Source organism: Pyxicephalus adspersus, chromosome 2 (assembly GCF_032062135.1).
Source record: "Pyxicephalus adspersus chromosome 2, UCB_Pads_2.0, whole genome shotgun sequence".
NCBI classification, from domain to species: domain Eukaryota; kingdom Metazoa; phylum Chordata; class Amphibia; order Anura; family Pyxicephalidae; genus Pyxicephalus; species Pyxicephalus adspersus.
Window position 1 is genome coordinate 87259294 of NC_092859.1, and position 24328 is coordinate 87283621.

The window sequence follows — 24328 nt, forward strand, 5'->3', positions numbered from 1 at the left end:
CTGCATGAATTGAATTCCCTTTGTGGTTAGTAGAGTACATTTCTTATCAGTAGGGGGAGACTTCAATACAAATTTGAGCATTTGGAAAATATTTCAATTTGAAGAACCAGAAACAGCTGAATAGCTTAGAATTTGTTTGGTTGTTTTAAGTATACCAGCTGCTAAATAAAGCACATTAGAGATAGAAGTCTACAGCAGTGATCAACGCCAGTGCTGAAAGCAGACAGCAATTGTTGGTGCTTTCATTTCCATGCTGAGACTTACATTTTACAGATAGTCAAGCTGAAATTTCCTTTTAGAATTGACAGCACACAAATGATCCTTCATCTTCTGGACTAAATGTCAAAATATTTTTAATAAGATCTGTAGAATTAGGTTGTCCTCAAAAGCAGACAAATTCAGATGGTTCTCGAATTTAGAATCAGCTAACCAGCCCTGCATTTTATTTTTAAAATAAAACTTTAAAGTGTAAGTAATATCTAGCTTTAAGGGGCACATAGAGGGCAGGATTCTTTTTTTACAAATAATTATTTTATGGCTGTTTAAATATTGGTCAGTGGCTCGTGTTGCATGATGATGAGGGGATGATTTCACACTCACATGTATATTTACCACTATAAAGATTTAAGGTTGTGTATTATGCCTAATAACATACTTGATACTGAGATGAGAGCAATACAAGGGGTCAGTATGAAGATAAATGAGGAGAGAATGCAGTGTAGCAGGCTGTTGCTGTTTATAATCTGGCACAATATAAACTGCTGTCCTGTTCCACAAATCAGATGTTATTGTTACAAAGTAAAAACATTATGTATGTTAAAAAAACTCTGCTCAATGTTCCTTTAATTTAGCATTTTCACTTGATACACTTCTATATACTTATGGACTTTGTCAGCCATGGTTCTTCTAAGAGCTGTAAAGAAAGCAACGTCAGGGAGTAGACATCTAAAACAATCTTTTCTTTCCTTGGAATTGCTCTCAGCTGGCTGTTTAGTTCACCAACTTCACTTTCTGAATAGTGAAACACTGGCTTTACCTAAAACCCCCGAAGGTTCCCAGCTGGTGGCTATTATACATAGCAGACAGCGTTTCCATTGGTCGGTGGTTGTTAGAGGCAGTTTTCCAGCTGGCAACTATCAGCCAGTTGAAAGATGTCTTCTACATCCTTAGCAAAAGGCTTCCTTTAGAACAGCGGTTGCCAACTGTGGTTTGCGAGAAAATTTTGGTGGTCCGCTGCTCTGGCTGGTGCACCCCCTCCTAGGGGGATGCACCGGACAGAGCCACGTATGGATCCCAGGCTCCACCTGGGATAGGAGAGTGTGCGTGTTCTGGCATCATGACATCACTAAAGGGGAAGTTTCTTCTCCTTTGAATGACACCCAGCTCCCCGTGCATGAGCGGTTGGGAGACAGTAAATTTAGTGGTCCGCTGGCCTGAAAGGTTGGCGACCACTGCTTTAGAGTGTATTCTATGGCTTTCTACTATGTTTGCAGTGTATGGGCTTAGCAAACTTTAAAGAACATTCACTGGACTGTACAAAATACATCAGTAGCTGAGGAGGGATGTCAAATTCCCCTGGATGAGCAATGTAACAAAATCTCTTTAATTTGTGTACAGTATTACACTGAAACATGCTGCAACGGACTTGACATACAATATGTAAAAGAAGTCTTACTGCTATTGTTTCCCTTAAATTTTTTTCTTTTGATTTGTGTCCTAGAGACACAACCGGATGTATTGAGAAATGTTTTCAAAGAAAAAAGACCTGTGTCTTTGGAACAGCTATCCACTTTGGACCATATCTTTTTAGCAGAATCCCTAATACAATATCCCTGTTTATTTTATGAACAGTAACCACTTCATTTAAAAATAATAACTTTTTTGCCTTTATGGAAATGGTCATTATGAAAGACAGAAAGCATGATACACCTAGCAGGACAAAGAACATTCAAAACATAGGTTGTAACCCTTTCACACAACCCAACAATAAAAAAAACTTTACATTTACTTTAAATGTATTGAGGTACAAATTCCTTGAGATTTAGGAACTGATATAAAAATGGTATTTAACTCACAAAGAAGATCTTTACCTATATAATTTATGAGACATCTGATGACAGGAGGAAGCCGTGTTGAGTTTGTATTAAATCCATTTATTAAATTATGACATATTTTACTATATTTTTTAGGAAAAATATGTGAATATCAGTCATATTGAGTCAAGAAAATCCAAAAAAGGCAGCTCGGAGGCAGAGATCTATGTTGAGTTTGAATGCACAAAGAAGAAATACCAGGAGATCATCCATCTGCTAAAACTTCAGCCAAACATCATCTGCGTGAATCCAGCAGAGAGGAAATGGAGAGAAGATGAAGGCAAGGCTATTGTTTTATCATATTCTCCTCACTTGCATACAAGTAGTAGTAGGGTTGTAGGCCTGTCAGCTAGGGGAAAGGGCACAACTTAAGAAAAATCAGATATCGCGGGATCCCCAAATTTTCTATCATATACCAAATATTTTAGTATTTAGAGCTAATAACTCCAAGGAATATGAAGAAGTTATTTTTTGAATACATTGTGACCAGAATACACAGGGTGCTGCAACAGTGAAGTCTCTCTTAGTTTCTATCTTTCATGACTTCTGTGCCTAATAATATACAAGGCAATAATAAGGTAATGTTGCCACTTTGTGCCAAGCTTCATAGGCTACAAGGGAAAGAAAGAGAGTACACATTTTTAGCTACATATTGCATTACATAGTAAAGAAGTAGGCTATGTAAATCACAATCAACTAGATCTGTACTGCTTACCTAATTTTCATTTTTTTTATTTTTTTTTTTACTTTAGATGTATGTATTTTAATTTTTATTTACTTTTCATGTCTGTGTTTTCCACAGGGTGGTGTTTTGTCTGGTTTTGGTACGCTGTTTGTGTATCTGTACTGCTAGGTCAAGATGGAGAGCATTCCCCAAAATCTTGTCTAAAAATAATGGTTGTCACTGCAAATATAAACAGCACCACCAACAGTGGTACCAACATCTTTTGTTATATTATGTAGCTTAGTTATTCACCCACTGCCAACCTACACTGCTCTTGTTCCATCACTGTATGTACCACCAGTGGAAAAATGAATTTCATTTGGGCTTTTTTTTCCAGTAGAACTTGATGGAGTCCCATGGTTCCCTAGAAAAATCTCAGAACTGGACAAATGTTCTCACAGGGTTTTAATGTATGGCTCTGAATTGGATGCGGACCACCCGGTGAGTGATACAAATGTTTTCACCCAACATTTACCAAAAATTCACTTTGGATTAAATTTGAAATCTTGTGTTTTTGTTATCACATGATTTAAAGAAAGAGAATTTAAAGCATTTTTGAGAATAATAATAAATATAGGATTATCTGCAAGTAGGAGATGCCAAATATGGAGCCCAGCCAAAGATGAAATAAAAAGAAAGGAAATTATACTAGTAAAATTTGTGTTTGCATTTACCTGTAGAAATGTTCTCAACGTGCAATTTTACTTCAAACAGTGCAGCCGAGGATTTTTCAAGCATACATAAAAACTGAGAGCCAGAGCTGTGCTACTGGTTTGTGTGATGTGTGCTTCTTCAAATATGTCAGCAGTTTGAAGTGTGTAGGCTTATCGAATTTAATTTCAGATTCAAAGTGGCAATTTCCTCTTCAACTGATATTTTTTGCTGCATGTAACATCTGGAAAATAAAAGGGGTTCAAATTAAGATTGATATCTCCCATCTTTTGTCGAATAATGAAAAGCTCATTTGTATTCGGAATATACCAAGAAATGTATGCAGATCACCGACATTTACAGCGCTACTCCTTAATGCGAGTGTATTTTATGGATGGTTTTAAGCCCCTGTATGTGGATCTTTTACAGCACTGAAAAAATGCACTGTGTATGTGTAATACTCTTAAATAACAAAAACAGACTTTTCTGAAATTTGCCAAGATATTTCATGGTTTATAATGCAGTTAAATCACTTGACATCCTTAATCTAAACATACATAAAAATTGAAAGGATTCATTGCAACTATTTTTTCTTTGTTGGGAAAAAAACCTTTTTAGAATATAGTTTATGTCTCACAGCATATTTATTGCAGTTTGAAGCAGAGTTATCAACATCTGCCTCAAGTACATCTACTTGACCTTGGATATTTTTCTCTGCTTGAAAATATCATATGTATTAAAAAAAGGAATAACAAGTAAGCTTAGCTTTTTTGTATTAAAACACAGTATGTTGAACATTTTTAAGAATTTATTAAAAATAAGTTTTTATATACGAGCCAGTATATGTATGCTTGGTCCACTCTAAACTCTTCTCTTATGATCAATGTTGAATGAATACTGAATGAATGAATTCAGAATTTACCCAAAAATATAACTTGCAAATGGGGTTGTAAGGGAGATCCAGTTTCAAGCCTGACTTAGATATACATAATTAAAGTATTGTATTGTGATTTGTAGATCCATTGGTTAATTCTGCATGCATAATGAAGAACTACAAAATATACTTAAATTCACAGTTCAGTTATACATCCCCTCTTTAATATTAAAAGTCTGTTTATTGTGTATGTATAGCAATTTTAGTTTTTACCTGTATCAGAGACCCAAGTTAAAGCAAATGTCCCAAAGTGAATTCCCCTCCTAGGTCCAATTGTGTCTGGAACAGGTGTCTCCTTTTGAAGACTTCTCACCTCTATCCCTGAAAAAACATTTTTAAAATTTGCATTTCTCCTCACCCTTCTTAATTACAGTCATTACCAGTATAAATACAATGGTGACTCCTTAATGGGACACCAGCAGCAAATAAAATGTAACAGGTCTGACTCCTACCCAATACAAATAAAAATGTTTTTGCCTAAAAAAGTTGGGAAAAAAAGCACAAATTTGACATATAAGAATTCATTTTTAGTGTTTTAATGAAATGGTTGGTTGATAAAAGCATCAGCTTTACTTTTCTGTTTATTTTATTTTCTTCATTTTTAATGAATTCCCTAGTATGGCACTGGTTTGGATAATAGTGTTGTATTTTTCCTCTTAGCATAAATGCCTAATTATAATTAGCATAGGACATAGGTATTTCCCTTCCTACTGGGATAACTGGGATAAGTGCTGTTAAATATGTTCATTATAATTATTTTTTAAAAAATAACTTTGTTGTGAGTATGACAATAAAAGGATTATAAAGCTAAAAGAACCTTTAGGTTGTTAGTAAGCTTGTCACTATACTGAAGACCTCAACCTTTGTAACCAGTTTGGAACAGTAGAAAAAAGTAAATACCTCTTTGAACTACTTTGTTCTAGATCCTTGTGATATGTAATGGTTTGTTTACACAGTGTTTCTTTTAATCAGTTTAGTCTTTTTTGGCTAATGTTACTTTCCCACTGTTTTGTCCTTTGTTTTCTGAAGGGATTTAAGGACAATGTATACCGGCAAAGAAGAAAATATTTTGTGGATGTTGCTATGAGCTATAAATAGTAAGTTGAAGTGTATCAAATTGTATTAAATTAAAAGTGGAACTCCAGCCAAATTTTTTTTTTTGGAATAAAACAATTTTCATTGCTGATTAATATAAATAGATATAGTTGATCTGGTTGTTACTTCTTGTTGGTCCTTTTTTGCTGCAATTCTGCAAAACTATATCTGAGCAAACCAAACTTATCTGAAGCTCTTCACATTATCAATCACAGCGACTACACTCCCAATACAGATCAGTTTCGGTGGACATTGGATATACATCCATACTGCCTGGAAACCCTACTTTCTAATGATGAATTTATCGCATTTAGGGCACCATTATGGACTGAATAGCTACCACCTTATGAGTATTTTACAGCATAAGTCCATAGGTCAGAACCACCTATTCCGTGCATTGATAAGTTAATTAGCTCTACGTTTGCTGCTTTCCCAAATACCAGTTTAACTATCACAAAAAAAAGTCTAAGTCCCAGCCAACACCTGAGAAACCCTAAATAGGTGAAACACGATGGGTGAATAAAACTGGAATGGTACTTGACATTGTTAGTTATGCAATGAATTGCATGAATAATCCAACCCTGTGATTAAACAACAGCTTGGTGATATGATATGATTGCTTTGTAATTATGTATTATTCTTTATGAATACCTAATCAACTCTGAAAAAAACTGGGCCTTCAATCCCCATCTCTTGTATTTTTTTATAATTTCCATTACTGTCCATGCTCCTGTTGAAAATGTTTCCTTTTCCTGTGTTTGATGGCAGCCAAGTTGTGCCCAGCACAGGAAATTATGGAGATTCCCCATTCTTCCAGTTAGCAATGAAACCCTGAAAGTTTAACATTGTACCATTCAACTAAAACTAGAAAATAACATTGTAGCTGTAGTTAGGCTAAATATACAGTTTTGTTAATATTTCCTTTTTGCAGATCCTAATAGGTACATGTTGCTTTTATTTAGTGGACAACCAATTCCCCGAGTGGAGTACACAGAAGAAGAGATAAAAACCTGGGGCACGGTGTTTAGAGAACTCACAAAATTGTACCCAACTCATGCCTGTAAAGAATATTTGAAGAACTTACCTCTGTTATCCAAATACTGCGGGTACAGAGAAGACAACGTACCACAACTGGAAGATGTGGCACTGTTTCTAAAAGGTGAGGACAAAAGTATACTTATTCTATTAGTGAATGGAACAGGATAGGGGTCACTGCTTTTTCTGTTATCCCTAAAGCTACATACACATGTGCAAATATTGTCGTTGGAAAGGATCTTTCTCGATCCTTTTCCAATGACTAACGACTGCATGATGCATGAATGAGTGCTGTACATACAGCACCGTTCTGTTCTATGGAGAGAGGAGGGGGAGAACGACAGAGCGGCACCCTGCTGTGCTCTCTCCCCTTCCCTTGCATTAGAATTGTTCGTCGTCTATCGCCCGTGGATCCTCCAGAGCGGTCGTTCGGATGATGGACAACCGGCGCTGTACACACGCCAGGTTGTCGTCCAGTATCGGCCTTGAGCTGATTATCGGGCGAGAACCATTGGAGGTGTGTACCCAGCCTAACAGTCAGACAAGCAAAGATATCACTATAAAAACCTGCCTGTCGTTCCTTTTTATTAGCTCTATTATTCTTCTTGTGTAAGTTGTCTTGAACCTAAGGTATTTCATGTTCATCACAAAAAAATGGGGGTTATTATTATTAACTGTGGATTTTATAGTGTAGAACTACCATGTAAACTCAGAGGCTTGGTAGTACAGAGGATGTGTTGCTGATTTATTTCTAATCAGACAGATCTGATACTTCTCAGAAAAACCACAGTTTGAGCATTAACATGCTGGTTTTCCACAATCTGGAACATCACATGCATATTCAGAATCATGATAAATCTGGAGCATCTAATTTCATCAGTCCGCTTGATTTGATTGCTTTCACATTCAGTAAACTATAAACTGATTTGCTTATCTCTGCTTAGGAACCTCAAGTTGCTCTCAGCTGTTTTTGGTGAGGCCCTCCACTTCTGCTTCCAGTAAACTACTGCAGAGAACCTGCACCAAACATTGAATTTGCATATCATTCATTCAGACCCATTCTTAATTATTATATGGTCAAATGTATCTAGACACACCTGCAACAGTGCAGAAAAGTTAGTTTATCACTTTACTGCATGAAATGATATTATTCCATACATTTATCCACTTTTTTTTTTGAACAACTTGTTTTTTATTTTATTTACAATAATAATATGTTTTGCAGGAAAAATGGCAAAACCTGCTGGAACACCACTATCTGTTTTACTGTGTTTCCCTTCCCTTGTCACCGTCAGTACTGATGGCATGAATGGCCTGCATGTAAATGTCTTTACTACATATAAAGTTTCTCTACTCCGTTCAAATCCAAGAAAGCTGATTTAAGTGATTTTGCTATGGTGCAGCATGTTGGATACAATAACATTAACGTTCCTACAATGAGAAACAAAATTAACCTTAATGATCTCTACTTGCAGCAAACGCTTAACTCACAGTGCACAGTTTATAGTAAATGTCAGCAGTTGGCGAACTTCTCACTTTAAAAACACATTATTAATAATATTTAAAAGCTTAATAAAATTTAAAGAATTACTGGTACTCATGTGCATATGTATTATTCATGGATTTTGATGATTTCTATGGTATTCTGTGCTTCTCATTATGGATTCTAACTAGTAAAATACTATTGTTACTTGATACAACACCTTGCATTCGTGCCTGGTAATTGTAACAGTATTGTGTTAGTCCTCACATCTCCCAATACAGCCATTTTTTTCAGTTTGCTACACTCACATAGGCAGAGATCATTGCCACTTTTAGGGTAATGCAGTTTTCACTATAGTTGTCACCATACTTTAAAGTTGTGATCAGCCTAATTGACACTTTATACATAGTTTGCAAGAAAATGTGCTACACTTTTAAAGTAGATCTGCTATAGTCCACAATTAAGACTGTCACTTTTCAAAAGTGTTGATTCTGGCTATAATGTTAGTCCATGGTCATTGATTACTACCTTTAAAAGTGTTTTCATCGATCATTTACTCTATTGAAGTGATTGGAACGTCTGATCACCATTAAATGCAGTATGTCAACTTAGCACTAATTGCTTCTTCGTCAGACTTTGGGTCTGATTTATTAAAGCTCTACAAGGCTGGAGAGGATACACTTCTGTTTGTTAGCAAATGTTTTTAGTCCTGGAACAGATCCATCCCAGGTTTGCTAGATCACCCAGCTTCACTGATGAAAGTGTATCTTCTCCGTCCTATATTTAATAAATCAGACCCTTTATGTCAAATGACTTTTTATTATGGTAATCTTTTACCAGTGAAGTCCTGCAGCAATAGTACCATATGCAAATACCTGACATAAGACCGCCATTAGCTCAACCTTTCTTAACCTTTTTAACATGGGGAAACCCTTAAAATAACTTTCATGTAATCAGGGAACCCCTACTATAATTACTATATCCACAGGTTAGTACATTAGCATGAAGGAACAGAAAGTATGCCTCTTACATTACTGGTCAGTGGCAAAAATGTAACCCCTACAGATAGCCAAAAAGATCATTGGTGTCACTTAACCTGACATAAATTGCTCATTGCTCAAGGACGAGTAACCTCTGGAGGAACCCTAGGGATTCCCAGAACCCTGGTTGAGAAATACTGCATTAGAGAGAATATCTACAATTATATAAAAAATACCAAAAAAAAATATTGAAAAGCAGGCATAGCAAATATGAGGCACATGAACATTATTTTTAATTATGCTTCACAATAAACTGCAAATATTTTCCCTGCAAATATGTCATTTTTATTTTAACTTGGTTAATAATTTCAATGACTGTGTAACTTTTTTATTCTATTTGAAGATATTCTGTATCGAATTAAATCAAACTCTAACTCTTTGGACATTATTATGGATCCTTCCTGTTAGCACTAACAGCCTCATATTTATGTGTAATATGGCCTCTCTGGTAGCTGTTCTCTTGCTTTACCGTAAGATTATCTTAATTAGCGTTAAGAAAATGCATATGGCCTTCTATGTTTAACAGCCCAAGGCAAGGGTTTTGATATACACATTAATATTCACCAGGACTTGGGTGGCAAAAGAACTAAAGTACTTTATGCTATTGCTGAAGCCTAAAAGACCCTAGGCCTTTCCAGCATCACTGGAAACAAAATGTATTAGATTTGTCAATGCAGATTCATGGATATTATTTTCAGTCCTAATAGAATCATTTCAGTGGACTAAATTCCCTATTTTACTATTAGGCATTTGTGAAATGCTATTTTTCCAGTACTTCCCCTGATGTGTTGTAGAATAAGCATTTTTTTTATTTTCATTTATTTAGAAAGATCTGGATTTACTGTGCGACCAGTTGCTGGATATCTTTCCCCAAGAGACTTCTTAGCTGGACTTGCTTATAGAGTGTTTCACTGCACCCAGTACATCAGGCATGGATCAGATCCTCTCTACACACCTGAACCGTAAGTATTTTGTGATTCTAAATTGTAGCTCTATGAAATCAGGCTGCAGAGATTAATATGCAGCTGAGGATGCAGCATTTAAATTATAGCACATCCAATTATCCTAGGGTTCCTCTGTGCACAATACGACTAATGAACAACATCTGTCATTTTCTATCCACAAAAATCAATAGAGGTTGGGTTCACTTGATTATAGGAAAATACATGTTTCAAATTCTTTTTCCTAGATGCAGTTATTTCTTTGTACTGAAGGCAGCGCCCATGCATCACTAGTTAGACTCTTATGTTTAGACTGCATCTACAGACTAATTTAAGAAAAACACTTCTGTCTAGAGCTAACCTTTGGGATTTCACATGGGTAAGAATCCAAGTTTTGTGTCCGAGCTAAGTGTCTTTCACAATGATAATGATAGGAATTAACTGAGTGTTGTGCAGTCAGCTGAAATTTTTATATATTCCTGGAAGGCAGTCAGAAATATATGTTATGGAAAATGACAATATATGTGCAAGAATTGAATACAAAGAGACTATCAGGAATGTAGTATAATTCCACAATACTAATAGTAATGGATATAAAAACATCAAATACAAAGATACAACCTTTTGCACAGCTTTAGAGCAGATTGTTTTTTAAAAGAAGGTGTAGCATTTATTTCGCTCAGACCCCATTTTTAAATTAGAGGTTATGCCCAAGTCCTTATGCTCCCAGCATTCCCCCACAATCCCAGCATTCCAATGTCTTGTTTAGGATCCTTTCACCATTTGGACTCCCATTCACTGCCATGAAATTACTGCATGGAATCCCATGGGATCAGAAATATTTGTAATGCCTAGAAAAAAAAACTGTTATAATTTCCCTTATAGTTTTCAAATGTGATATCACAGAGGTGGCTGAATATCAGGAATATTACAGAAGTGACTGTGGATGGTGGAGGTGATGGTAGATGGTTGCAGTGACAATAACAAGCAGAGTTTGCAGGCCATGCTTATTCCTTTGGCAACATTTTCCAAAACACAGAAGAAAGAATATGAATACCTTTACTAGTGCAAAAGGTAGCCAAGGGGAAAGTGGTACAAAAATAAACATAAATTAGTTAGGGGTAACTAAGGTTAATAATAAACTGAATAGGAAAAATATTTACAAATTACCTTTGTGTTGGTTCCATGGAAATGAAATTGGAAAACCCTATTCTTTGGTTAGCACATGAGCGTTAGAATTCATTATAGAATTGTTACAGTGTTTAGCCTCTGATTCATTAAAGATGTTAAAGAGAAACTAAAAACTGCCCCCCCAAAAAAAGTACACTTACTTTCAATCTCGCAGGGCAGTCTGATCCATCAGGGGGTGTTTTGCATCTGGTCTCCGGGCGCCACCATCCTCGTCTCTTTTTCCGGGTTCTTTATTTTACGTCACCCGACCCAGGTGCAAGATCGGGTGAAGCAGGATGAAAAAAAGATTTGCAGTGAGATCGGCAATTTTTTTTCCCCTACGAAAAGGCTACTTCTGCGCATCCCCAAGATGCTCGAGCATGTGCAGAAGAAGCACCCAAGAGCCTCACGGGATGCCTGACGTAGGTATCCACGGAGGCTTTGCACTCCCATTCATGCTCGATCGCCTTAAAAAAAGTGTGTTGCACCTAAAATAAAACCCAGAATTTTTACCGTACATGAAAGGGTTGTCTACCATTTTATGTAAAGTGAAAATTCTGAGTTTAAGTACGCTTTAAATGTCATCTGTTATGCACTGATTATTCCAGACCCTTCATACAGGACTTCCCATACTCTACCAAATGAGGCATTCAAAGAACAGTATGTCCCTATTAATCTAGGACAGGTCTAAAAGAGGATGTTTTCAGCAAACCCTCTTTAAATGCAGGGATGTATCCCTCATGCTTTACCCCCATAAGAAAATAATGCATGCATAAAGGCTAAATTATTGAACACCGTTTAATCTCCATAAGTTAATTTCTGCCCCCTATAATAATGAACATATATACCATTGTTTGTTGTAGAAATTTATGGAGTGAGTAGTGGTAAAGATTTCCTTTAGGCATTCCTACACACAAATAAATTGATGCTTTATTGTTGATTAAATGGTCATTTAGTTATAAATGACTTAAATCCATTTTATAAATGCTGGTCCACACCCAAGGTGCAGAGTAAAAATTACCTTGACATATAAAGCTCTAATTTATGTATGTGATCAATCTTTGCTAGACCTGATGGGACAATTTTAAATATAAAATGTTGCTTTAACCAACTAAGAACTAAGTGCTCGCAGGTCACAGGGAACCGACAGCATAAACCAAGGTAAAGCATATGCTTTATATCTCTGCAATACATGCATAATTCTATTCTCTTTATGCTTTTAAAGACTCTGCAAATACAGAAAATAGAGGTTGATCTGGCTGAAATTTACTCTGCTCTTATGCCTTGTTGTGGGCTGATAAAATTCATCATTTTTGTACTGATTGTTGTCAGTCGTTCCAATGCCTTCTATTAACTTGCCACCATGTCTGGATTACTACAACAAAAAGGCTAATCGTTCTATATTTATTGATTGGCTTAAAAGGAATGTAAAGCTTTGTTTTCTGTATACTGTATGCATTTTCTCAAAGAGGCTGACAAGGTTAACAGGTGTTTTTTTGCACTTACCAAACTGGCTGTAGGAAAATAACTTTATTTGTATATTTGACTGGCCAGAAGGGTGCACATAGGGAGAGTTCATTGTTAGGTTGTAAATACATCTTAAAGCAGAAGAAAAACCCAAAACTAACCCAAAACAATAAAATCAAACTTACCTTCAATCCCACAGATCAGTCTGTCCGTCGGGAGGTTTCTGCCATCGGGTCCCGTGTTGTCCCGGTGTCTGTCTTTGGCCCGGCGTCTGGGGCATACGCAAAAGGAGCAGCCAAGAGCCTCCTGGGATGCATGACGTAGGTATCCCGGGAGGCTCTGCACTCTCATTTATACTTGATCGCCTAGACGATCGAGAATTAAGGGTGTTGCTTTTGAAAATAACACAAACAGAATTTTTGATTTAAATAAAAGAGTTGTCTACCCTTATATGTAAGGAGGGAAAATTATGAGTTTAGGTACGCTTTAATAAAACACAAGAACCTTAATGGGTTCCATCTTACCTAGTGCCCAGAAATGTGCTTAGATCTACTACTATTACTAGATAATACTACTCCTTAGATTTACTACTCCTTCTGGAAAATATAAGAAATGTTGAACTGTCACCTCATTTCATGGATTCAATACAGAACATCAGACAATCTATTTATTTTGAGCCCCACCATTCCCTAGTTACAAATGGTCCATTTGTTTGGTCCATTGGCAGCTGGTGGATTAATCTGTTAGCCAATTTACTTGCCTGTTCATGGAAATTCAGCACGGAAGGGGGGGGGGGGCAGTCTCATTCTCTATTTGTATCAAAGATGTATTATGAAAGCATTCTCTTACACATTAGATAACCACATTTTGTGAAACACTGTATCCAATATCTGTTTACTGAACATTATCATCTCAAGAGGCCAATTTTGTTCCTTTTTTCATTGGGTACAGTCATAGTGTTATAGAGATATTTAATGGTGTACAGAATGCACAGAGGTCAAGTAACTCATAGCACTTAGTGATATGCTGTGTTTCATTTTCTTAACCATATAAATAATAAATAGAATTGGATCAGTTGTTATGGACAAGGGTACACTTGTGCACATTTTAAAGTCCTATTAAATAAAACCCTATGTGATTGTTCATTGTTCCTGGAATTGGAATGTGATTCAATTTCTGATGCTGTAGTATAATCTACATAATCAGCACCTTGGGTGGTTACACGAACTTTGACGTGATGAAACTAAGACAAGACTTTCTAGAGTGTCTTAAGAATATAATTTGATTCCCAGGTAGTCAGGGATGCAATTATATTTGCAAAGGAATGTATTTGTGCCCATAACAATAAGAAGAGGGATCAGAATGTCTAATGAAACCTGAAATCAACTAACTGCTAGTGTATATTTCTGTACTAACTAGCCTCTGTTTCTACTCTAAATTACAGAATACAGATTTTGAGCTGGGGATGCAATTAGTTAATCAAGGCACCATAGAAACAAAATGTGAATTATTGCTGTGTATTTCCAAATAATTGCAGTTTAGTTTTTATTTTTGCATATATTGCAATTTTCCATGTTTATACTAGCTTTCATATTTCCATTTAATGGCCTTGATTAACACAAGCTTTTAATGTTTAAATTGCTTTTGAAATGTAATTGGAAGTTTGTAAGTGGATAGCAAAGTGCCTATATATTTGTGGGTACATCACATGGCATTTTCTGTGTATTATTTATACATGCTCATTCTGCAGCAGTGTGCTGAACTGATAACGCGTGGATAGGGCACAGACTACAGTACCGTGCTTATGCTATATTCCTGCTATTAAATACTTCTGAAGTCTACTGGCCAAAAGTAGGTAAAAAAAAAGAGAAAATTACATTTCCCTACAAGACGATAATATCCTCATTTGGAATCCCGTACAGCTGCAGTTTAATGTACCATATACCAGGTAGGTATCTCATAATGTATCTGGTTCATTTGATCACAAATTCGATACACAGCTGGTATTTTTCAGCAAGGGTGCAGAGAAAAAAAGTAACACTTTGCTCTAGTCAAAATGGAATTTAACCTTTAAACCCAGTAGCAACAACATATGATAATATAATGCTTTAGAATACAAATTTGACTGTTTTCATGTCAATTTTATATGTCATACATTCAAATCTTTATAGTTTAGTTTAATACTAAAGTTTAAAGAAAACGAAAATAGAGACTACTAGAATAGTATGTATTTATCTGTAAACATATTTACGTTTACAATATAAACGTATGTGATGGATTTAACTAACATATTGCCTGAGTATATGTTAGTTAAATCCATCACATACGTTTATAAATGTGGTACAATGAGAAAATAGTAATACAGTTTTAAAAATTGTTAAGCTATGTTCAGGCCACTTTTTGCCCTAATAGTTCAATATTTTCACAGCACAAAACGATTTAAAGTAATTTAATGATAAAAATATAGACTATTTTGCATGATTTGTGTGACAGTAACCACAAGTCGTTATTTGTCAGTTTCCGGAGTGGGCTAGAGGCAGCTGGACTAGTAGGGTACACAGGACACAACGTAGCACCTAGCAGAAGAAGCCAGAGCCCACAGCAGCCAATATGTATTCAACACATCTAGAAGTTGTGATTGTAGCTCTACAGTAAACAAAGTTTTGACAAATTTTCATGATGCAAAATTTGCTATCATAGTGACAGTGTCACTAGTCTGTCCTTTCTACACTTTCCCTGTGGCCTAAGTGACCTAAGATATCCATTTTATAAGCTGACCTAATTTTAGGGAAGGTGTCAAAGTTGGCCTAGTGAGTGGGGTTTGTATTAGCATCCTGAGGTCATGAGAGTCCATCACAGGTTCTAAACTCGCAGGCTGGGATATTCAGGGCTACTGTCCTGCCCCAACCCCCAAACACAAAATACTTTAGTTATATGTCTGCCCCAAAATTGATTACTGAAAAAAATATTGCCATCTTCTTTGGGGAAAACTAAGTTTTACAGTTGTCTCCATTTTTTCCAGGGACACTTGTCATGAGCTTCTGGGGCATGTTCCTTTACTTGCGGATCCCAAATTTGCCCAGTTTTCCCAAGAGATTGGACTAGCTTCACTGGGGGCATCAGATGAAGATGTTCAAAAACTTGCAACCGTGAGTGAATAAACTTAAACCGTTACATCCAATTATATATTTTTTGTGGCCATTTGACCATGCATAAATTTTACATTATGGTATACATTATGCAGTATACTTTGTACTTCTGGTGTGCAACCTGTGGCCCAAGGACCTCATGCAATTTATTACTTGCTGTGCAGCCTTTTGCTAACCCCAACAGTGGGAGAGGGAGCATTGATTTACGAACGTGCTATCCCTAGTGGTCTCATATAAAACATCCCTAATCATTGATTTTCTTCTGCAGCAGGTTTGTAGTTTATCTCATTGTAGTACATCTGTTGCATGTCTGCAGTCTCTGAAGGTATGTAGCACTTATCCAAGCAGGAACATCTAAATTGTTTTGGGTTTTTTTTCTGATCAAAAATGACCACATGGGCTCCCACATCATCAGTCTAGGGGCAGTTTTTTAAACTGAACAGCAGGAAAAATAATTAAGGTAGGGTTAGCGCCTTAGCCTCTTCCATTATTATTATCCAGTTTTTTATAACGCCAACAAATTATGCAGCGCTTTCCAAAATCTATTGTCATATCACCCTTCTATCCTAAAAGGGATCTTCATACTAAAGGGGCCCAACATGTAGCATTGTATATACTAAATATTTAGTGCTTTAAGGGGCTGCAGTTGTGGCCCCTTATACTTTATAAGTTGGGAAACATTGCTCGATTCTGTTGAAAGTGTATTTATGTAAATATAGATGCTACAATAGTTTTACTACTTAATTGGAGAATAATTACAATTAAAGTAAAAATTCCCTAATCACTTAATAATGGAAAATAAATTTATTTCTGTAAATGTTTGCTTAGCCTAAACAATGATGTGAACTTGTGTTAGTGTCATCCATTTATGTGCTATCAAATATTATATATATTTTTTTATTATTGCATGATTGTATACTCTTTTTTTTTACCGCTTTGTCTTAGATACTAAAACTTGTAGCATCTGCATACTTTAGTTGCATACTCTTGCATAATGAGTGACAGATGCCCAATGCCTTAAAGAGGCAATAAATAAAAAAAGTGCATGTAATAATTTAAAATCATACGCTTTTAGTCAATAATTTTGCATGTGCTAAAAATCCCTCAAATGGCAGAGGCAATGTGAAGACGCTTCTTTATGAATACAGAATCAATAGAAGCTTATAAACTTCTGTATTTTGAGCTAAATAACATTTCTAAAACATTCAGAACTTTGTGATAATTATCTTGGTTTCAACCTTAAAATTCTTGCCAGATTTTATGACTCTGATTTACATCCATGTTGATTTCTTTATGCAGACAATAAAAAAATGATACAGTGGAAATGAGCAAAATACACAATGTTACTATATATTTATCAAGGGTATTAAACAATATGGTGGGTATGTGTACGTTTTGAAATGAATAAAATTGTGTCAGCTGCAATACACTAAAGATTTTGATAAATGACTGTCACATTATAGCAGTGCTATTTGGCTTTTGCTTGGAGCGATGTGTGTTGCACCAAATAAAAATGTATATTACCATCTGTTTCCATTAGGTACAGATTGAGTTTTCTGATTATATGTTATATATTGTGGATTGCTATGTTTTTTTCACCTTTTGGGGAGATTGATAAAATACTCTCAGCCTTCCATTGTGTAGAGAAAAAACAAAAGAATTACTTTAGGTCTTCCCACAGTGGGTTCAGTTTTCAGAGAAATGAGTTATGGAAATCAGACTATTTCTACGGAGAGAGGGCAGCCGGTTTTACTGTGATGGTTACTGGGGCTTGCTGGTTTACTTATGGATACACTAAGCTGTGTCACACCAGGATTCAGCAATTCATGTATATGTGGAAATGGCACAGTATGTTAAATTTTCTAGAAGCTTCTACAGTAGTTCCTTACCTTTATTTCAGTGAAGGAAAATGCTGACTTTTTACTGAAATCCTATGGTTGTTTTAAAGGAAGATTGCCTAAAGTACAAGTTTAATTGCAAAAAGAATCAGTTTACAAATATGTATCATTATTACATATATATATACGTGCCATATGTTTTACATACATGGCATTATTTTAAATTATTTCTATGGGAATTAACCAAATTTACCCTCAAACCTGACTTTCAATGTTTCATTTACCTTCTTGCTGTTGAGAGAAGCAGCTTTTATCCTTCCTTTATTATTATCAACAGGCTAGTAACATTCTTGCAGGGGTGGCTGTTTGAACACTTTCCCTTTCCACATTGTGTGGGTTAGCTCTTAGGTGTTGTTGTTTTTTGGAAAAGAAACCAATAAATGCATGAAGTGTGTCTCAAAGGGTACTATGTACCCCTGTGCTCATTGTAAAGGGGGTGACTAACTGGGGGCCCCTTTAATAATGGGGGATTCTAGACTCCAATATCTCCTTACTTCTCCCTATAATCATCCTTTGGACAGGTTGTAGAAATAAGGTCTTTTCCTTCAACGATGAGCCCCCAATGTTGGGGAAAGTCACGGTCCTGGAATAGCGGGGAGGAGGGCTATGCAATCACTGGCCCTTCCTTTCCCTTTTAAATTGTAATTTTTATTAAATTTTCATATAAGTTAACATAAGTACATAATAAGTACACTAAAAACAAAAACAGTGTTAGATATAAAACATATCAAAATATAGCAAGGCATCAATATACGTATTTCCATATAATCATGAATAGCCAGGGCAATCACAAAATAATCGTCTGAAGGAACAACGGTAATTTAATATATGGTAACATTAAATTGATCAAAAAAACATATTTCAAAAAATATTTACTAGGGAAGGATACATCTCTTTGTTGGAGATGTAGTCTAGATAACTTACTGTCCATAGACTTTAACACTGTAGTTTTTTTTTTTTTGTTTGCAGGCAATTATCTTTCTGTTGTTCAGTTTCTTACAAAGCATATACACAGTTTTTAACATGATGCTAAGTGCACTTCTGTTCAGCAAGGTTAGCCAGTCAAACTTGCATGAGTTCCGTAACAGGAGATTAGATTTTAGAAGATTTGTTATTAGGTATAGAAGATTGGTTATTAGGTATGCACTAGGACATGCCCATTTTTTTCTACATGAGAATATAAGATCATCCAAGGTAAAAAGGTAATGTATTAAGAAGTGCAGTCACTAAAGCGTCATTGATCAAAGAGAAAACTGCATTATAAACTTTTCCACAGAAAGCCTTAAAGTGGAAAATAGTTGTCGCAAGCATACCTTTTATTGGCTAACTAAATATATTTAAAGATGCAAGCTTTCAGGCAAAGATGAAGGAGATATACTCAGAACAATTTATGTCTGACATCTAGAAAGCCACATAAAAGACATAATTACGTCCATCAAGGAAGTGCAAACATTACCAGTTTGGCAGTAAATATGGGAACACTTATTTAAAGTGGAGAGAAATCCTTGCTTACGTTTCCTCAAAAAAAAAAATTGGTTTGCACAGCCTCTTTTTGTACTATTAGAAAGTTCTTGGGCAGCAGTTCAGCTAATACTATTTTACGAGTCCAGTACAAATCAATAAATCTTTGCTTAAGGTTGACAGTGATAAAATTTTTACAGCAGCACACATCATAGGGCATAGGACTGGAGCAGAAAATGGACAAACACTTGGGCACAAAATTCATGGGAGTGTCAAATCCAGAAGGTGCTTGTGTTCTGTGTTGTGTAGAATGGAAATCTGCAATGCTGGAGCTATGGCAGCAAAAACTTTCAGCCTAGCCTAAAATGTTTTTAATATTTAAGTGATTTTGGTCACACTTTCCTCTTGCTGGATGGCTCAACTGTATGTCTAAAATTTTCATTCATTCCAAATTGTAGACATTGGCAGTCATCAAGGGACAAAGTCTTGGGTTGCTTAGTCTTCAACATTGCCCTTTACAAAGGGAGTAGGAAATGGGATTCATAGCAGATGTTACATTGTAATGGGTATGATAAACCTTATTGGTTTTTATGGGCCAAAAAAAGAATGGAAGGAGGCTATTCTACTTTACAAAAAGTCAGTTGTGTTAAAGAAAATAACCTTTTACTTTGGTAATGAATTATTTCTTGCCTGATTTCTATCTATATATAACATTAGAAGCTCTTTTTAGTAAGCCCGTCACCTAACAAAATTTCAATTTAGTAAAAACAAAAGATTTGGCAGTAGTTTTCAGTTTATCAATAACTACTGTTTTTTTCAAAATTCTATTCCTGATTTAGGCTTTATTTTTTTAACTTGTTCATTTATAAAATATTTTATTCAAGGAGAAAACCTATTAAATACACAGTAAGGAATCAGTTCAGATTCTGATCTGTTTGAAAGCCTTTTAAACAGTTTTGTAATAATTAAGTACAAACAGCTAAATGTAACACATGCAGCAACAGATTGGAAAAGCATAAGCATGTGTATGAGCAACAGGTTTTTTTATGCTAAAGGGATAATAAAAGCTTTTATAAATCTGCATTTACTAGGCCTGCGGCCAGTGAAGCAGCATTCCTGGAATGTATGGCAGTATAATCTGACTATTTCCAATTCCCAGCACACCGTGTTGTATGATTTTGAAATGGTTGAGTCACTCTTTATAATGTGATTCTTTGGTCTTTCTAGGACATGACAGATTTGTTTATATGGTTTCTCATATTTATCCATAACAGGAAATAGACTCAATGATAGCTATGCTGTCTGCTCTGTTCCTGTGCATATTGTATTGTCTAATATGGTTTCCAAAGTGTTTGCTGAAATCCTAAATCAGGAGCTAAATACAGAGGTTTCATCTAGAGAGCAACTTTGCTTTTGTCTATATTTTACCTTTATATACTAATATAACATGGAAGATATAATGTACAAAAAATGAAACATAAAAGCAAGGACATCTAATTCATTTTTTAAATACCAGTTACATTTCTTGCAGGGACTGTCACTGCAGCAGCTGTGCGGTTTTAATTCATTTTACATAATGTATTTTGGATGAGGAGAATTCCAGGTGCCCAAAGTTGGTTACATGGCTATGCTGAACAGCATAATTTGTGTCATTTGCTTTCATCCTTTTTTTTGTTTATGGTAGTACTGTTGCAAGCCGTAAGTTTAATTGAAGCCCTAGGTGGTCTGTTATCTAATAAAGGAAAACTTCAACCAAAATTCCTCATATTAAATACAAAGCCTAGGCAAAGTATAGTGTAAGCAGGTGGCAATGGGAGGGGCAGGAAAGCGATGTCTAGAAAGTGGATGGGGAGTCTGCCTGTAGCCTGACTGCTGATTCACTGATGGAAGCTTTGTAATCCATGTGAGATGTGATGGGTACATGTGTAAAAAGAAATTATAGGGGTTTACTGAGACTACTAATAAAAAATGTGTGGTGTCCCCCCTGTACACTATGCTGTATGTGACATACTTTTCGTACAGAGAGCCTCATGGGATACATATGTCACGTATCCCAGGCTGCTTCAGGCTGCCTGATGTAGAAAAAAAATTGCGATCTCACACATGCGCAGTGAGATTAGCACATTTTTTATCTATATTTTCAGCAAACACCGCCTGATCTCAAGTCAGCGCAGTGCGATAACAGGTGTAAAAGCAAAAGAAGAAGAAGAAAGAAGATGACATAAAAAAAAAAATGAGACCCGGCTACTTTCCTCCTCTACTATGCACATGCAGAACTTTTGAGAACTGGATTAAGCTACGGCACTGTCATCCATATGGTCAGCATTGGAGGTGGAGGCTGCCCATATCTATCATTAAATAAAAAGAATAAAAAGTGACAGGAGACAACAAAGGGGTAACTTTGTTATCATATTTTACCATATATGGGAATTTCACAATAACCAGCCTGTCATGGATGCAGTAAACTTTTACTGCACCAGCCACCTATTATTCCGGGTTTTCCTATCCCTCCACAGGTTTTTTCCTATTTGAATGTTACTCTTTTAACAAAATCCTTTTTCTACCCACCATGCCCATTACTTTTCACATCTCTCATTGTACCAACTCATAAACTTCCACATTATTCTTTCTATAGAAGAGGCACTTTACACTCTTCTCTGATCTAGTACTATCTACTGGAACTGAGGATTCCTCCACAACCACAAAAGAGTTTACAGCAGAGGCTTTTGGCTACTTCAGTTCCTGTCTATTGAACTGCACATATGAACGTCTAAAATGGAATTTCATAGGAAAAGATATGCGATGGAAGACATCAATTTTAAGCGGGACTTTTTAAGCCAGCACCATCAATATATTACAAAAAAAAACCAAAATTTTAATATTAAAAAACATTAAAAACAAACATCATTTCAAATACATAAAACACAATAAAATTGTGGGTGTATATAATGACCTCTGCTTACAGAATACAGAATAGAATGAAATTTACCCTATTTATATAGACAGGCCACTATGTTAGACTGCCCTCATATTGAATTCTCCTTCCCAGAAATAAGGTTGACCAGATTACTTTTCTCAAATATCAAAAGCTGTTGTCATCAGTGTTTAAAAAGAAAAAACTTAGTTGGTTCCTGTGAAGGCCCTGCAAAACCCTAATAATAGGTTACTGCAATTGTGCGTGCATGCACCAACCTGGACCTGTGGGTCCCTCTGTGACTAATCTGGTGTCCAAGATGCATCTTTAAAGCCAGAAGGTCAGGACAAATTGAACCAAACCAGAGCTGATTTATATCACAATCGGAACTTGCAATAAAAAGCAAGCAAAATACAGATGTCTGGGAACCAATTCATCAGAACGTACGAGTACACAAAGTACAAAGAATACATTCTTCATTTATGCTATAAATGCCTTTCAACAGGTTTTAAAAAACTGCCTTCAACTGCTATGGAATGCTAAGTGGTTGAGATAGGAAGCCCATTAAGTGGTAATGCCAGCACAAATTGATCATCGGTTAGAACAATCTCTTATAGAGTAAAAATCATACAGGTGGTGGAATGACATTCACATCCAATCACTCTCTGATATTTAGGGTTACTATTTACATTTGTCTGTAGTGTTAGTTGAGTGGGACATCTTCATTTTGGCCTATTATTCTGTCTTAATTTTAATCCATAATGCATATTCTGAATTACACATTCAATACTCCAACATTCTTGTTACTTCATCTCATTTCTACATTGTCCTTAAAACAATATTTGCCAATGGCTTGTTTGCATTCACTTGAAAAGCTTTATCATCCTTCTTCTACAGATAAGACAGAAAGAGGTAAATTTTCCAAAAAACAATCACAGCGTAATTGAATCCATGTAAAGGGCACCTTCTGGTAAAGCTGTGTTGTATTGTATCATGTAATTGTTATACACATATTTGAAGGATTAGGAGACTCTTGGAAAGGACAATAGTTGCAAGCAAATTGATTTATTAATTCTTACATAATTTTCTGCAGCCGCCTGACCTCCATGTGTAGAGCACCTGCTTTCTCTAGCCAGATCTTGATTGCTTATTCTTCTTTTATAAAAATGGCCATTTTTTGCAGTTTTCATGACATTTTTCTGGTAATACAACCAATGCCAAGGTCTATAGTGGAGTTTATTTATATTCTCACTTGCAGAAGTTTAACCCTATACTACCTACAGCTACCTCCAGACTGATTGCTTTTTCTGCTACTGTTTGAGATAATACATTATTTGTGTGAGATCAATATTCCTATGGAAAGCAATGCAACATGAAACCTTTATTCCATGCCCATGAATCTATTTTCACTGGAAATTCTCTTTATAGCTTGCAACATAATAACTGTTTTATTATTTCTACATATTGATTTTTAATACATTTTGCAAGAATAATTTGGTTTGTGCATTTGTGTATTCCCATTTGGGTTTTATTGTTCTGCTTTACTATAAAACACTGTCACAACTTCCTACTTTACAGCCAATGTATTGCTTATATTAATCATTGAAGTCATATAATATTTTCCTAATAGCTTATAACCTCCTCTCATTCAGTGTTTTAGAGTGGAGTGGACTGAACTCTCCTCATGGGATTGACTTTTAAAAACTGTAGAGGAATTGAAAAAGCATATTTCCAATTTTACAACCTTTACAGGAAGAAAGACTACTGAAATCTGATTTCTAGAAATAGAAAAAGAAAACTTTTCAGGAAGTTTTTATTCATTTGTTCAAGTTTAGTTTATAATTTCTGTGAAATTACATTAGATAATGTAATAAGATTCCTACCAAATAAGTATTTCAAACTCATGATGAAGTAGCAATAGTCTTCAAACGCCAAGTTTTATCACCAGGAGCTCTTTCTGTTACAACGCCGTTTGAGGTTAACATTGTATTCCTGCAGTTTATTCTCTTTTCTTTGTCTATATTTTTATACTTCTTTAATTGCTTCCACTTTACTGCGTATCGTGCCAATAGAGATTTTATAGTTTATTTGATATATTATTAGACACTTTTCTTTGGCAATTAAAAACTCTGTTATGATGTGCCATATTTATAAATCAGTGAATGTGACACTTAACAAACATTCATTTCAGGTGAATGCATCATCACTATTTAGAACAAATGCAAAGAATGCATTTGCAGTAAAGTTTATTATACGTCACATTCTCTGCTTTG

General features: G+C 35.6%; 1 protein-coding gene across 1 annotated transcript in view; it reads left to right on the forward strand.

Annotated features, from left to right (window-relative positions):
• The window catches only part of TPH2 (tryptophan hydroxylase 2), a 101285-nt gene that overhangs the window by 17770 nt on the left and 59187 nt on the right, over positions 1–24328 (forward strand). Inside the window, exons 3-8 of the mRNA XM_072401370.1 lie at positions 2190–2373; positions 3158–3258; positions 5432–5499; positions 6460–6656; positions 9882–10017; positions 15656–15782. Coding sequence (XP_072257471.1) covers positions 2190–2373; positions 3158–3258; positions 5432–5499; positions 6460–6656; positions 9882–10017; positions 15656–15782 — 813 coding nt within the window. The remainder of the gene's footprint in view (positions 1–2189; positions 2374–3157; positions 3259–5431; positions 5500–6459; positions 6657–9881; positions 10018–15655; positions 15783–24328) is intronic.